Below are 14,717 nucleotides of genomic sequence, written 5' to 3'. Positions count from 1 at the left end.
TTCTCCCTGGAAATCTGCTTTGGTTGACAGCAGAAAACCTATTGAAATGATTGCTCTGAGGAGAATTTGTGCTGAGTGTTGTGTTCTTCATTGCAGCTAAAATGCATTTTTATGAAGAGCTGTCATCTTAAGCTTTGAAGTCTCCTGTTTCAGAGTCATGTCATTCTGTGTGTAAACTGCATTTATTGGCCAAATTGCTCACGTGTATAAGGGGCTGCCAGTCTTTTTGTTATGCAAGTTCCATGGGTCAAAAGGCCTGTTGGTACCACCTGGTTTACATAGTTCTCTTTTTTAACCTTGCTTCGATGGTAGAGTTGTTGAAGTAATCAAGGTATTTTTCATCTTTCTCATATCTGAGCAGTAATCTTAGTCTGCAGTCCCTGAGGAACTGCTGTCTTTTGTTTAACTTGCAACTTAAGATCAGAATTTCCCTAGTTTTCAAATAAATTTACCATTCTTGAAACAGGCCTGTTTCTGTGTATATGTGCAGTGAGGTTATGAATAGCAATTAAGGGAAAGTTCTGGACTACTCAGGGCAGGAAAAAAATGCATTTAAAATCTAGTCTAGGAAAAGACGGAATAGAAGAATCTTACTGTTGTGTTGTCAGATGTTGAATTTCCTTACCTATTAATTCCTCCTACACAGTAAAATTATTTAGATAATATTGACAAAGTAAAGCTGTTAATGTTTAAAATGTATTTGTTATGTGATACATATTTCTTTTGGTTCCTATTGCACCTTAAGGAAATTGTGGCAGATAAACTGCTCTTAAAGAAGTGTAAGATTATGAAGTGTGTAAACATTATATCGTGTGGGGGAGAGCATGACTGTTATTAGAGGAGTTTTTGAATGCAGTAGGGTTATGTTTACTTTACCTGATGAGATGACTGAGTTATTTTTATTCTTTATTATTTTTAATTTTACCTTTGTGAGAGCAGCATCACAGACAAAGGGGAGTTGTTACTTCAGTGATTAATCCTTTACAGCTCAAAAGCTATTTGTATGAGATAAATATGTAAATAAGATTTCTTCAATGAGAGATATTGATGTAGCTATGTACATATTTAATTAGAAAATTGTTGCTGAAAGAATTTGCATTTAAATGCTTTATTATGTCCTGATTCACTTAGGAAAAAAAATGCCTTAGTACAGCAGTGATGAATAGCTGTTTTGAAAGGCTTTTAAACAACTGAGTTTGATGTGAAACACTAAGATTTTCTAGATATGGAAATATTACTATGCACCTCTGCATCCAATTGTATAGTTTCGTAGTTTGTATACTTAGCTGGTACCTTCTAGGTTAATTCTGTCTGAAGATACAACTGTCTCAATCCAGAGGAGAGAGACTTGTTCTTGTACATGCCTGTGTTATGAAAATTAAGGCCCAAGCAGGGCCAAATATCAAAAGTGAGGCTATTTATTAAAGGATAAAGAGAATGGAACAGAGAAAGAGAGAGAGGGAGAGAAACGAATGTAGAAAGAGAGAAGAGCAGGAAAGGAGCTATATTACCATCACCCCTCCAAGACACATTCTTTGACTGGAGAAGGTCTGAAGAAGGGTGCTGCTGCTTTAGCTTTGAAGAGGTGTTCCCCAGTTTGTCCTTGTTGGCTTATGCTGTCTTTGGCTGGAGGAGGGGAGGGAGAAAACATCCGTGGTGTTTTCCCTTCTCTGTGCAGCCTCCAGCGTGTAGTGTTTCTCAGTGGAGTTCTTCTGTCTTCTCCAGACGTTCTTAGAGCAGGCAAAACATAGGTCATAGCGTGATTGATGGTGGCGAAGAGGGTTCCTGGGTTGCTGTTTTCAGGCCTCATGTCCATGATGATGTTTTCTCCGCAGAAGCTGGTATTTGCTCAGTGTCTTCAGTTAATTGTAGCCTCTTACCCCTGTCCACACCTTAGTCTATTGTCTCCCAGGTGTTGCCTCCAGGAAATCTTTCTGTGTATTCCTGTGTGCTTGCAGGTGTCCTCTGCCTCTGCCCCCTAGAGGGGCTTTGTTGCACATTCCAGGGCACCAGAGTGGCCTCCACCCAGAACACGTATCTGGGCTGACCAGACTGGGTGATTTCACCAGGAGAACCACCCAGGATGTGCTTGCACCCCCCCCCTCCTGAGCAGCTGTTGTATGATTCTGCATTTAATGGCAGATCTTTTTACCCATGATCTGTACTGAAAAACTGAAATTCAAGCATCAGTATTAAGATCAGATACATATGAAAGACAGAGATCAGATTTGAACTTTAAATCTATTGTTTTGAATAGCTTCCACCACAATTATCAACTAGGCTTAATCTCATATTAAAACCTATTTTTAATGGAGACAAACCATGATCATCTGTTTAGCATGTTTATTTTCTACTGTCATAGGAAAAATAATTCTGTAATTTTCTTTTGATTTTATCCTTATTTCTCTACCTTTGACAATAGATCCGTTTAAAGCTGTTTAGAAAGTTACTCATTCCTTTCACACTGTGGGTAGTTTCACAAGCATACACAGAATGAGTAAAAAACAGCTAATACCATGCTCGCAGCAATGCACATATTCAGATCAGCATGTCACTGACTATATGTTATGGCAGTTTTCCTGCAGGCAACTATTTTACTGTCTTCTGCAATTACATAGATAACACGAAAAATATCTCTGCAGGAAACAGAAGAAAATTAGAAACGTTGCTGTGAAACTTTGTAATCAGGAAATTCTATTCAGTGATCTTTTTCCCCTCTTGATATATATATATATAGACACTGGCTTGCTGTTTCCCCCCATATTCCTGTTATTTAATCTTTATATTGCTGTCCGTCCAGATGTTGCTCATTGGAAATAAAGTTATGTAAGACTAGAACTGCAATTCTGTTTTCAAGCACAGGTCTTACATTGAAATAATATCTCATGTACTTTTGGGGTGGCTGTTTTTGCTTCTTCTGTTGTTTGTCTTGAAATCTGTTCTGCTCTTTATTTTCTAAGTTACTCCAGCGCATTTTATTTCTTCTACCTAATAACCAAGAGAACTGAAACAAGAATCAGTAACGTGCAACTTGACTGCTTTACCCCTTAAGACTGTGTGGAAAAAGAAGCACTTTGCGCTGTGTGCCTACGCAAATACACAAATAAATGTTTAAATGTGTAAACTGCTTTTACAAATTGTTCTGCCAAAGAAATGCTTCTTAACTGGAGCTTGTTATAAAAATGAATGCCTTTTTTTTCATTTTTTAAATTGCAGCTGTCCTGTGGAAAAGAGTCATTCAGATATTGAGTCAGTTTTGAGCTGCCTTGAAAGTGCAGGAGGTTAAGGTGAATCGATGCAGTGGAAACCATTATACATCACTGAGCATTTGTGTGGTTGCTTTTGTGATGCTTTTGTGCCATCTTTATTAGATTTAGTCTCTGAAGCGGCTTCCGCAGTGTAGCTCCTTGTTTGGTGTACACATTTGAATCAAAAAGTATCAGTTAATATGATGTATACATAAATATGCTGCTTAGCTGATCTGATTAAAAACTCTGAGCAATTAGATTTACTCTTTGGAATATTTGGTTGCAGAGACAGTTTGAGACAGTTGGTTTACGTAGGGTAGATACTACTAGCCTATAATTGAAATACAATGAAATTGTTTTACACATTTAATTAGATTTCTAATGTAAGATAAAAACATTTTTTAGAGTTGACTTAGTGATGTATGAGAAGCACAGTTTGAATGAAAATGGGACTGGAATTAGGCTATTTAAAGAACATACAAAGAATCCTGAATATTTGTTTTACATTTAAGAGGCTTATCTGAAGGAATAGAGATCAGTCAGTATAAACCACAGAAAAGTGTCTCTTCCAAAAGGAGAGACAGAACAAGAAAGTTAAATGAGTACTTCCTTAAAGTGCTACTTTAATTTCTTTATTACTTGAGTTTGCTACTTTGTAACGATGACTTCCATTCGTACTGCTGGCCATACTATTTTTGATGCCAGCCAAGATGCTCTTTGCCTTCTTGGCCACCAGAGCACACTGCTGGCTCTTGTTCACTCTGGTGTTTATCAATACCAGGTCCCTTCATACCATGCAGCTTTCCAGTCACCTTGTTAAACCTCACACAACTGGTGTCAACCCTTTGACTGAGCCTGTCCAGATCCTCTGTAGAGCCTCCCTGCGTTCATGGGGTTCAGCACTGCCTCCTAGCTTGCCGTCATCTGTAAGTTTACTGAAGGCACCCTTGATCTCCTCCTTCAGATCACTGATAAAGATATTAAAGAGAACTGCCTCTCTGGGGAGCATCACTGGGTTTAAATCTGTTCACCACCGTTCTTTGTGCCTGCCCATCTAGTCAGTTTCTTACCCTTGGCCTCTCCAAGCCATGAACAGCTAGTAACTAGAGTACTCAAACCAGAGCTAACCCAACTTAATAATAGTTTTAATTTCTAATAATTTTGTTTTGGTGTTACCTCTAGATTAATGAGAACACTAGCTATATTCTTTTCAGAAGGACCTGTCCTGGCATTGTCTTTATGCTTGGTGAACATACCTGTGGAAAAAAGTAGTTGTGAACATACCTGTGGAAAAAAGTAGTTGTGACCATTGGAAGATATTTCTTAAAAGTCAAAAATATGTGTTTCTAATTTGATTAGAAACAAGTCTAATTAAAACAAGGGCAAGTAAGTCCTTCCTTACTACAACAATGAGAGTCTATTTTTTCCCCAGATGTTAATACTGGGTCACCTTTGTTGGCCAGATTACTTCAGCCATGTTTCTCAAACCATTGTGTTCTTTGCTTGTTCTAAATAACTCAGCCACAGCATCAGAAGGAAGTCTTGATGGCTGTTTAAAATTTCATTTCAGTTGAGCGTAGAATTCCACATTTCAGTGGTCTACGATCCTCTTTAGAGCAGGACAGTTAATACTTCACCACTTCTTTTTTTTCTGTGCTGCCTGTGAAAAGAGGTGGTTAGAGATATCTTCAGCTTTTTTGTTCTTTCAAATCCTGGTGTGAGAATACAGCATGGAACATTAGATTTTCAAGGGGAAGGACAAACATGGTGTAAGATAAGAAAGATGAGAGAAAGAAGATAAAAAGCCTTTTTCATTTGTTATCTTTTCATGCCCACCTTAAGAAGAGTTATTGTGTTATGCTACAGTTTATAACTCTTTTTTTGTGTTCAGAAATGTGATAGCAGTATCATGAAAAGAAAAGGTGCTCAAAGACAGGAAATTTGCAAAAGAACACACTGTCTGAGGAGCAGTAATCTCATTCCTTCAGCAAGTGTTTAGCGAAGGGGAGTCTGAAGGCTACTTCCTTAAGGGGAATAAATTTCAATATATGCTTGTGTTTCACGTATGTATGAGTACCTTTGCTTCATTTATTTGAATTTCTTTAGGTTTTCGGGAGGCAGGGAGAGAATGGGTTACTTCTTTTTTTCACTATTTAAAATATTTAACCAAAATAAAAAAAGAAAATAGGCTTTTTCCAAGGGGCACTGATTTATGAATTTATAATAAATTATATTTTATGAGTTAACATAATTTCTGCTGTGTAGGTTACATCTTCTCCTTTTCTGTCTGGAAAAGTTTTTTTCTTACAGGTTAATCAGAATATTCATCCTCAATTTCTGTTCTGTTTAAAAGAGAATCTGTTCTGTTTAAAAGAGAATCATGGGGTTTTCTTATCTGAAATATTGAGGCATATTGCACTGGAAGTAGATAAGTGAATTTCCAGGAGTTCATATGAAGCTTCCTCATCTTAAATTGACTTTTTTGGTTCTGTTAAATCTAATAATCTTCCCTTGGTGTAACTAAGTCTTATGAGTATTTCTGGTAATTTTTCTGTTAGTGAACTTAGCAAACTTGACAGGCTGGATGGGTGGGCAGAGGCCAATGGGATGAGACTTAACAAGGCTAAGTGCACGGTTCTGCACTTTGGCCACAACAACCCCAAGCAGTGCTACAGGCTGGGGACAGAGTGGCTGGAGAGCAGCCAGGAAGAAAGAGACCTGAGGGTTACTGGTATATAGTAGCTGAAGATGAGCCAGCAGTGTGCCCAGGGGTCCAGGAGAGCCAATGGTTTCCTGTCCTGTATCAGGAACAGTGTGGCCAGTAGGACAAGGGAGATTTTTCTTCCCCTGTACTCAGCACTGGTCAGGCCACACCTTGAGTCCTGTGTCCAGTTCTGGGCTCCTCGATTCAAGAGAGATGTTGAAGTGCTGGAATGTGTCCAGAGAAGGATGACAAAGCTGGTGAGGGGCCTGGAACACAGCCCTGTGAGGAGAGGCTGAGGGAGCTGGGGTTATTTAGCCTGGAGAAGAGGAGGCTCAGGGGTGACCTCATTGCTGTCTACAACTACCTGAAGGGAGGCTGTAGCCAAGTAGAGGTTGGCCTCTTCTGCCAGGCAACCAGCAACAGAACAAGGGGACACAGTCTCAAGTTGTGCCAGGGGAAGTATAAGCTGGATGTTAGGAGGAAGTTCTTGCCAGAGAGAGTGACTGGCATTGGAATGGGCTGCCCAGGGAGGTGGTGGAGTCACCATCCCTGGAGGTGTTCAAGCAAAGTCTGGATGAGGCACTTAGTGCCATGGTCTAGTTGATTGGATAGGGCTGGACCAGATGATCTTGGTTGGATAGGTTGGACTGGATAATCTTCGATGTGTCTTCCAACCTGGTTGATTCTGTGATTCTGTGAAAGGTTATGTTGACATTAATAATACATCGCTACTTGTTCTGGACCATGAGGTAGCTTTCTCTCACCTTCTTTTTGAACTGTAGATCTGGCATTACAATTTGGATTAATTTTGCCAGATGTAGATCACATTAGCAGCTTGTCTGATCTGAGTAAGGTTTTTTCATTGCTAGATGTTTTAGATTTTTTCCTTTGTCTTGGCCTGTTTGCCTTCAGTCTGCTCTTATTATCTCAATTGTATTTAATCATCTTTACTGTGAAAAAGCTTTTAACTGTTATGCTAGGCTTTTCTCCTAAAATTTTCTTTCTTAAGGGATTAGATTTAATAAGAAGTTTGTTCTAGGAGCTATCTTTAATGAGGCGAGTCTAATAGAGAAAGTGATGGGAACCAAACAGATGTTGGAGAGGAGTGTTTCCTCCCAGTTACTGCCTATGCTGCTCCTTGAATTTACTGTCCATTGCTAGAATAGGACTATGCTACTGATTTCTGATTTTACTTTCTTTTTCCTCCTTTTAGTTGTGAGGCAAATATGCTGCTTAGATAGGGTAAGGAGTTTCTCCTGAGAGAAGGACCAACTAGTAAAAAAACATGTAGTCTGCTGCTCACTGTTTCTTCATTATTTTGCCAGGCTGTGGTTTATACATTTACTATATAGGCTGTTTAAAATCTGTTGGGTTCTTGTTTGGTGATTTTCTTCTAGAAACCGGGTTTGAAAGATTGTACTCCAATGCGCTGCTGATATTCCTTCACTAACCAATCAGTGCCTACTGGTGCACTGTTTGCAGTCCTGCCTTGTCTGAGGTCATTGTTGCTTTTATTTTATGGAGTCTGTGCTACAGTCCCCTGTTTTTACTTACTAGGTTTTGAAATACTTCAACTAATGTTTTATTAGCATGACCTAATTTTCTTCTCCTACAGCTATTAATATTTCATAGTTTAGTAACAATGATCCCTTAGAAGACACCACCCCACATATAGACACATACTGTGCTAACAAGGATGCTTTGGTGGCATCTTGCTACTGGTGTCTCTACCAGAAGTGGTAAAATCACTGGTGTGTTAAAACTGTTCTGTAAGGTGGAATGCTCATGGTTATTACCAATTCACAAATAAGCGCTTTTAAGCACATACTTGATTAGCATAATCAAATGTGACAACCTCAAGATGTACTTAGGCTTCTGTGATGACCTACTGCAAAACTACGAGAGACTTGATAAAGTAGTTTTAAAATCTTAGGTATTCTTGGTTTACTCCTACTGTTTATTCTATGCTACCTTGCAGTTGTGTGATGGAGGAAATCGGTTCTTTGATAAATCATGCTCTCTTTAAGTAGAATGCAACACTTGTCTCTTTGACAATTCCCCCCGGTAAAGAAACCAGGGTTGGGAAAGATGCTTCTTTGATACTGATCTTGATGAAATAAGACACTGTGAGATGCTGCAAGAGAGCAGCTACAGCACTTACTCAGAGCATTCCCATTGTTAAATTGTCCTCCAGGCCTGTATTGCAGCTTCACAGTCACAGTATCACAGTATCACCAAGGTTGGAAGAGACCTCACAGATCATCAAGTCCAACCCTTTACCACAGTGCCCAAGGTTAGACCATGGCACCAAGTGCCACATCCAACCTTGCCTTGAACTGCCCCAGGGATGACGACTCCACCACCCCCCCAGGCAGCCCATTCCAGTGCCCAATGACTCTCTCAGTGAAGAACTTTCTCCTCACCTCGAGCCGAAATTTCCCCTGGCGCAGCCTGAGGCTGTGTCCTCTTGTTCTGGAGCTGGCCACCTGAGAGAAGAGAGCAACCTCCCCCTGGCCACAACCACCCTTCAGGTAGTTGTAGACTGCAATAAGGTCACCCCTGAGCCTCCTCTTCTCTAGGCTAAACAATCCCAGCTCCCTCAGCCTCTCCTCGTAGGGCTGTGCTCGAGGCCTCTCACCAGCCTCGTCGCCCTTCTCTGGACACGCTCAAGCATCTCAGTGTCCTTCCTAAACTGGGGGGCCCAGAACTGAACACAGTACTCGAGGTGTGGTCTGACCAGTGCAGAGTACAGGGGCAGAATGACCTCCCTGCTCCTGCTGACCACACCATTCCTCATGCAGGCCAGGATGCCACTGGCTCTCTTGGCCACCTGGGCACACTGCTGGCTCATGTTCAGGCGGGTATCAATCAGTACCCCCAGATCCCTCTTTGTCTGGCTGCTCTCCAGCCACTCCGACCCCAGCCTGTATCTCTGCATGGGGTTGTTGTGGCCAAAGTGCAGCACCCTGCACTTCGAGCTATTGAATGCCATCCCATTGGCCTCTGCCCATCTGTCCAGGCGGTCAAGATCCCGCTGCAGAGCCCTTCTGCCCTCCAACTCAGTCACATCTGCCCCCAGCTTAGTGTCATCTGCAAACTTGCTGATGACTGACTCGATGCCCTCATCCAGATCATCTATGAAGATGTTAAAGAGGATGGGGCCCAGCACAGATCCCTGAGGGACACCACTAGTGACTGGCCGCCAGCTGGATGTGGCACCATTCACCACCACTCTCTGGGTCCGGCCCTCCAGCCAGTTCCTGGAGTTAGATAACAAAGCAGCACATTCTCTGTTTTTTTTTTCAAGATTGATCAATTCAGATACCATGATATAAAATATTTAAAAAATAGCTTGGGTTGTAAAATTTCAGTTCATGGGAAAACATGAATTTCTTTAACACTCTTATGTGAATGACTGTTTCCATTAATTGGACATTACTGGGGTTCCGTTCTTTTCCCCTGTTGAAAAATCATGTGTTTTTTTTAATGGGATAGGGGTATGAAATCATAGAATCTTAGGGTTGGAAGAGACTTCCAAGATCACCCAGTCCAACCAATCCAACCTATCCATCCAGTTAGTGACTGGCTGCCAACTGGATGTGTTACCATTCAACACCACTCTCTGGGCCCTGCCCTCCAGACAGTTCTTGACCCATATCTGTCCAAGCCATGAGCTGCCAGTTTTGCCAGGAGCTTCTTGTGCCAGGAGCATGTTTCCTTTTGTCTGATTTCTGATTTCAAATGCTTGCTTAAAACCAAGTATTTCTTTAAAAGCTATGGTTAGTGTTCTGAAAAGTTCTTTTTCAGGGCTTTTTGTCAAGACTGGCAACATATTTTGCTGTTCTTTATGCAAACAGAGACATGTTGTGAGGAGCTTGTTTGTACATAACTTGAAGGCTCTCAAAAGTGCTTCTGGTGATCCACTTTCAGCTGTGAAACATTTAAAAGGAAGCAATTACTTATATATTAATTTTGGTTAATCTGGCATGATTTGAATTTTTCACAGTCTGCAAGAAATTAAGTATTCATTAACATTTAAAGCCATTAGATGATACAGTTGAGCAATGAGTGATTTATTTAGTCCCTGTTAAAGTAAATGTATGTTGAAGTTTATGACTAGAAGATAAGTGGTGATGTTTTTTGTTTTCAATAGGAAGTTTCACGTAAACATGAGGAAGAGGTTTTTCACTGTGAGGGTAACAGTACACTGGAACAGGCTGCCCAGGGGGATTGTGGAGTCTTCCTCTCTGGAGATATTCAAAACCTGCCTGGATGAATTCCTGTGGTGTCTGGTATAGGTGATCCTGCTCTTGCAGGGGGGGATTGTACTAAATGGTCTTTCAAGTTCCCTTCCAGCCCCTGACATTCTGTGATTCTGTAATTGTTTTCCTCATCCTTGATTTATTTATTCTATGTACTTCATTGACGTACCTTTCTCTTTCTTTTCCTGAAACAGAAGAGGAGGAAGTGGAAAATTTTGATGTTTCCAGTCTGCCTGAAGAAGTGCTGCAGAACATAGAAGCTGACAGTTACTGGTGCATGAGCAAGCTGCTTGATGGCATTCAGGTAAATTGGTTTTCCTGTTTGTAAGTAGTGCATTTAACCAGTTAATGTCATGGCTTTTTAACTAGTTCAAGGTTGTTGAGAAAAGCACATCTATGAAAAACGTAAGAAGTAGATTTTTCCATTGCAAAATCTACTGCAAATTTGGCATAGTACTGAGAGTGGAAAAGAAAAAAAGAAAAAATATCTGGATGTTTTCTGATGTTTTAGAGGAGAGATGACATCTCAGTTTCTCAAGGCATGTTGTGCACCTCACTAAGCATGGAGGATGTTTACCCAGGTGTCTTAAGTAGCTTCGCTGAGGTGGTGCTTTGATTTTTTCTGTGTGGAGAGGCTGCAAATGTAGGAACGATTTTCTGTAAAATGGAGCAAGATACAAACAAAGCCATGAGTCCTAGCTTGTATGTTTGTAATCTACAAGAGGTTGCAAATGTGTAGCTGCATATCTTGCATTAAGTAAGGGAGGAATCTACTGTCTACCATAGTGTGATGGTTTGGGTGTTAACCTGCACCCCCTACTTATGAAATCACCCAGACTAGACTTAGCCGAGCTGAAAGTTAAAGAATGAAGCTCTATATTTACAGCTTAGCACAATACACAAAGAGATATTTACAATATATACAGCTATATATTGTATATAATATACAAGTTCTATGTTATATATATATATAAATATATATATACAAGAAATATACAAGTTAAGGGTAATACAGAAACACAATACTCCTCCCAGAAGCCAGAGTCCCTGGGAGGGGCTTCCAACCACCCTTCCACCTTCTTTCCACCCAGAGTTTGCCTTACGTGCAAGGTGAGTTTGGAGGATTGGGCAGGAGGGTTAGAAAGCAGAGGGATTAGTTACACAGAAGCAGGCCAGGGAGAAAGCACAGGCAGCAGCTGTGACAGACCCACTGTATTTTCTATGATCTATGTTCTTGTTTTTGTACACCTCAGCAATCCTGTGAGTGAAGTAGACATCACCATTGTTTCCTTTTCACAGCCTATAATCTAATTTCTCTCACTAAAATATTCCAGTTAGCCTCAAAACAGCACACATAGATTAAATTAGGAGCCCAAACACTGGTGTTTGATATTTAGTGTGTTAGAACACTTTGTTCTGCAGTGCTGATGCACCATAAAGTAGAAACTTCAGACTTAGTGGTTTACAAAAAACTTACCTGAATTAAATTTAATAAGATTTGTGGTGTGATAACTATCAGATAGTATTTATCCATTTTTCAGATCTGTGCCATTTATATAAACATTTTGAAGCTTGCTAGAAAGTAAAAATAATCTGATCTCATACACTCTGAATATACGCTTTTAAGTGATAGTCATTGTGTGTTTTTGAGTCATGGTTGGATGAAAATTGACCTTTACAAGAACTGTGAAAGTTTCTGAAAAGTGATGATTTCTATTTTGCATTGGCAACAAAGAACTGGTTTTAGCAATGTTTGGTAGGCAGATGTTTGCAGTCAGGGTTCATTTGCTGCTTTCAGTGAGCTGATTAGAGAATAGATTATGGTTACAAATATTTAGCAGATTGCTGCTTTGGCTTTTTATGTTCATACCTTCTCATCCTGATTCCTTGCTTGTGTAGTGCAAATCTTTTCTGTTGAATTGTTTCAGTATTGTTTTGGAGACAGTAGAAATTGTTACATGGATAACAAAACATTAGTTGATTTATTTTTGACATTCTCTCAAAAGATGCAGTGATGTGTAAGTGTTTATACAGTATTTGTTAGATTCCATAATTTTCATTAAGTCCCATGTAACTTTATTTTGAAACACTTTGGACCAATGCTTGAGAATTTGAGCTTTTGTTCTCTAACTAGCTTTAACGTAGTGAAGATTGAATTTATGTGTTTGGGAAATGGCTATCCTACAGCTGTTAATAAAACACCATAAAATGTGTATAACCATAACAATTCCTATGAATTGAAGCTGTACTTCTAAATGTAATTAACATTTTACAGATTCTTTGATCTCGCTGCATTTTTTCTGATGTATTTATTTCATTATGAGAGTTATGATTTTTAAAAGAACTTCATCATATTCTTGCCTGTGCTTTGTATTTGAATACAGATATTTTGTTGGTGAAGGCACGTTGGCTGATGTATATTGTGAATTTAAACTGTTTACAGAGTTCTCTTTTGTCAATAAAGACTATAAAATGGAGTCCACAAACAGAAATCTATTTTACTTTGATGGTATTTTAAGTGTATTTCTCCTAGTTCAAATTCAAATGTGTAGGAACTCAGTGTTTTGTGTAGTGTTGTAGAAAAGCATAGTCTTTTCATATTGATTTCTGTAAAAAAAAATGAAAAACATTGGTTTATCTCAGTCTCTCAGAACTGCAACATTCTAATTTGACCACATATCAAAAATATGTGAAAACTTATAAAGGAAGAAAAGTGAGAACTTGAAATGTACTTGAAAGGAAGAAAGCCAAAAAAGCAAGCTCTCCAGCTGTTTTACCTGTTTCTGGAATATCTTCTGTTACAGAGCTGCTGCTCTGTTGTGTGTGTTTTTTTCTGGGTTTTGCTGTGTTTTTTTCATATTTTTCTCCCCTAGAAAAGGCAGTTCAGAAAAGGCATAATAGCTGCTTAAAATTCTGGTTTTGTACAAACCCATCTAGTACTAATAAGCAAAATATTGAAATTGACTGTAATGGAATTAAACTGCATTGATGAAAATTTAAGCTCTTCTATAAATGGAATGGTTATCAATTAGATATATTCAAGGATGCACTCGTTTATCAAAAGCAGGCTTAGAAGGTGGTGTGACTAATGATGTTACAGTTAATTCACTGCAACTGCAGAATGCTACTGAAATGAAAAGATTTGCCTTTTTTTTCCCTCCCATTCTCCTGTTTTGGTTCCCTTCTGTGTTGATTGTTGTAGTGTTGGGATCTTCTCCCAAGTAGCTAATGGCATGACAAGAGGTAATAGCTTAAGGCTGCACCAGAGGAAGTTTACACTACAAGAGTGGTGACTTGTTGGAACAGGCTGCCTAGGGAAATGGTGGAGTCCCTAGAGGTGTTCAGAATATGAGTAGATGTGGCACTCTGGGTCATGGAGGTGTTGGGGAGAAGGTTGGACTTGATATGCCTTCAGTTATGCCTTCGGTTAATAGATTCTGTTATTCTGCTATAGAGCTTTACTTGTCAAATTGCCATGCCATGCAGTTGCAGGCTGAGTTGATTGGGAGAACTAACCTGACAGAAAGTCAGTGCATTGAAAGGAATGCCATCCATAGGGACCTCGGACAGCAGCCCTAAGCAATGGGTCTGTGCAAACCTTATAAAGTCCAACAAGGCCATGTGCAAGGTCCTGCATCTGGCTTAGGGAAATCTCCAACATCTATACAGACTGGAGGCTGATAGACTGGCAGCAGCTATATGGAACAGAACGCGGGCATACTGCTGGAAAGAAACTGATTATGAACTGTCACTGTGCACTTGCAGCCTAGAAGGCCAACTATATCTGCTGGGTTAGGAACTGGCTGGAGGGCCGGACGCAGAGAGTGGTGGTGAATGGTGCCACATCCAGCTGGCGGCTGTCACTAGTGGTGTCCCTCAGGGATCAGTGCTGGGCCCCATCCTCTTTAACATCTTCATAGATGATCTGGATGAGGGCATGGAGTCAGTCATCAGCAAGTTTGCAGATGACACCAAGCTGGGGGCAGATGTGGCTGGGTTGGAGGGCAGAAGGGCTCTGCAGCGGGACCTTGACTGCCTGGACAGATGGGCAGAGTCCAATGGGATGCGGTTCAATAGCTCCAAGTGCAGGGTGCTGCACTTTGGCCACAACAACCCCATGCAGAGATACAGGCTGGGGTCAGAGTGGCTGGAGAGCAGCCAGACAGAGAGGGATCTGGGGGTGCTGATTGATACCCACCTGAACATGAGCCAGCAGTGTGCCCAGGTGGCCAAGAGAGCCAGTGGCATCCTGGCCTGCATCAGGAATGGTGTGGTCAGCAGGAGCAGGGAGGTCATTCTGCCCCTGTACTCTGCACTGGTTAGACCACACCTTGAGTACTGTGTTCAGTTCTGGGCCCCCCAGTTTAGGAGGGACATTGAGATGCTTGAGCGTGTCCAGAGAAGGGCGACGAGGCTGGTGAGAGGCCTTGAGCACAAGCCCTACGAGGAGAGGCTGAGGGAGCTGGGATTGTTTAGCCTGGAGAAGAGGAGGCTCAGGGGAGA

General features: G+C 40.6%; 1 protein-coding gene across 2 annotated transcripts in view; it reads left to right on the top strand.

Annotated features, from left to right (window-relative positions):
- TBC1D22A (TBC1 domain family member 22A) overlaps positions 1–14,717 on the top strand; it is a 187,107-nt gene that overhangs the window by 45,708 nt on the left and 126,682 nt on the right. For both annotated transcript variants that reach the window (XM_064142446.1, XM_064142447.1), the window contains exon 9: positions 10,409–10,518. In XM_064142446.1, coding sequence (XP_063998516.1) covers positions 10,409–10,518 — 110 coding nt within the window. The remainder of the gene's footprint in view (positions 1–10,408; positions 10,519–14,717) is intronic.

The sequence above is a fragment of the Pogoniulus pusillus genome, chromosome 4, assembly GCF_015220805.1.
Source record: "Pogoniulus pusillus isolate bPogPus1 chromosome 4, bPogPus1.pri, whole genome shotgun sequence".
NCBI lineage: Eukaryota > Metazoa > Chordata > Aves > Piciformes > Lybiidae > Pogoniulus > Pogoniulus pusillus.
This window is presented reverse-complemented; position numbering and strand designations above follow the sequence as displayed.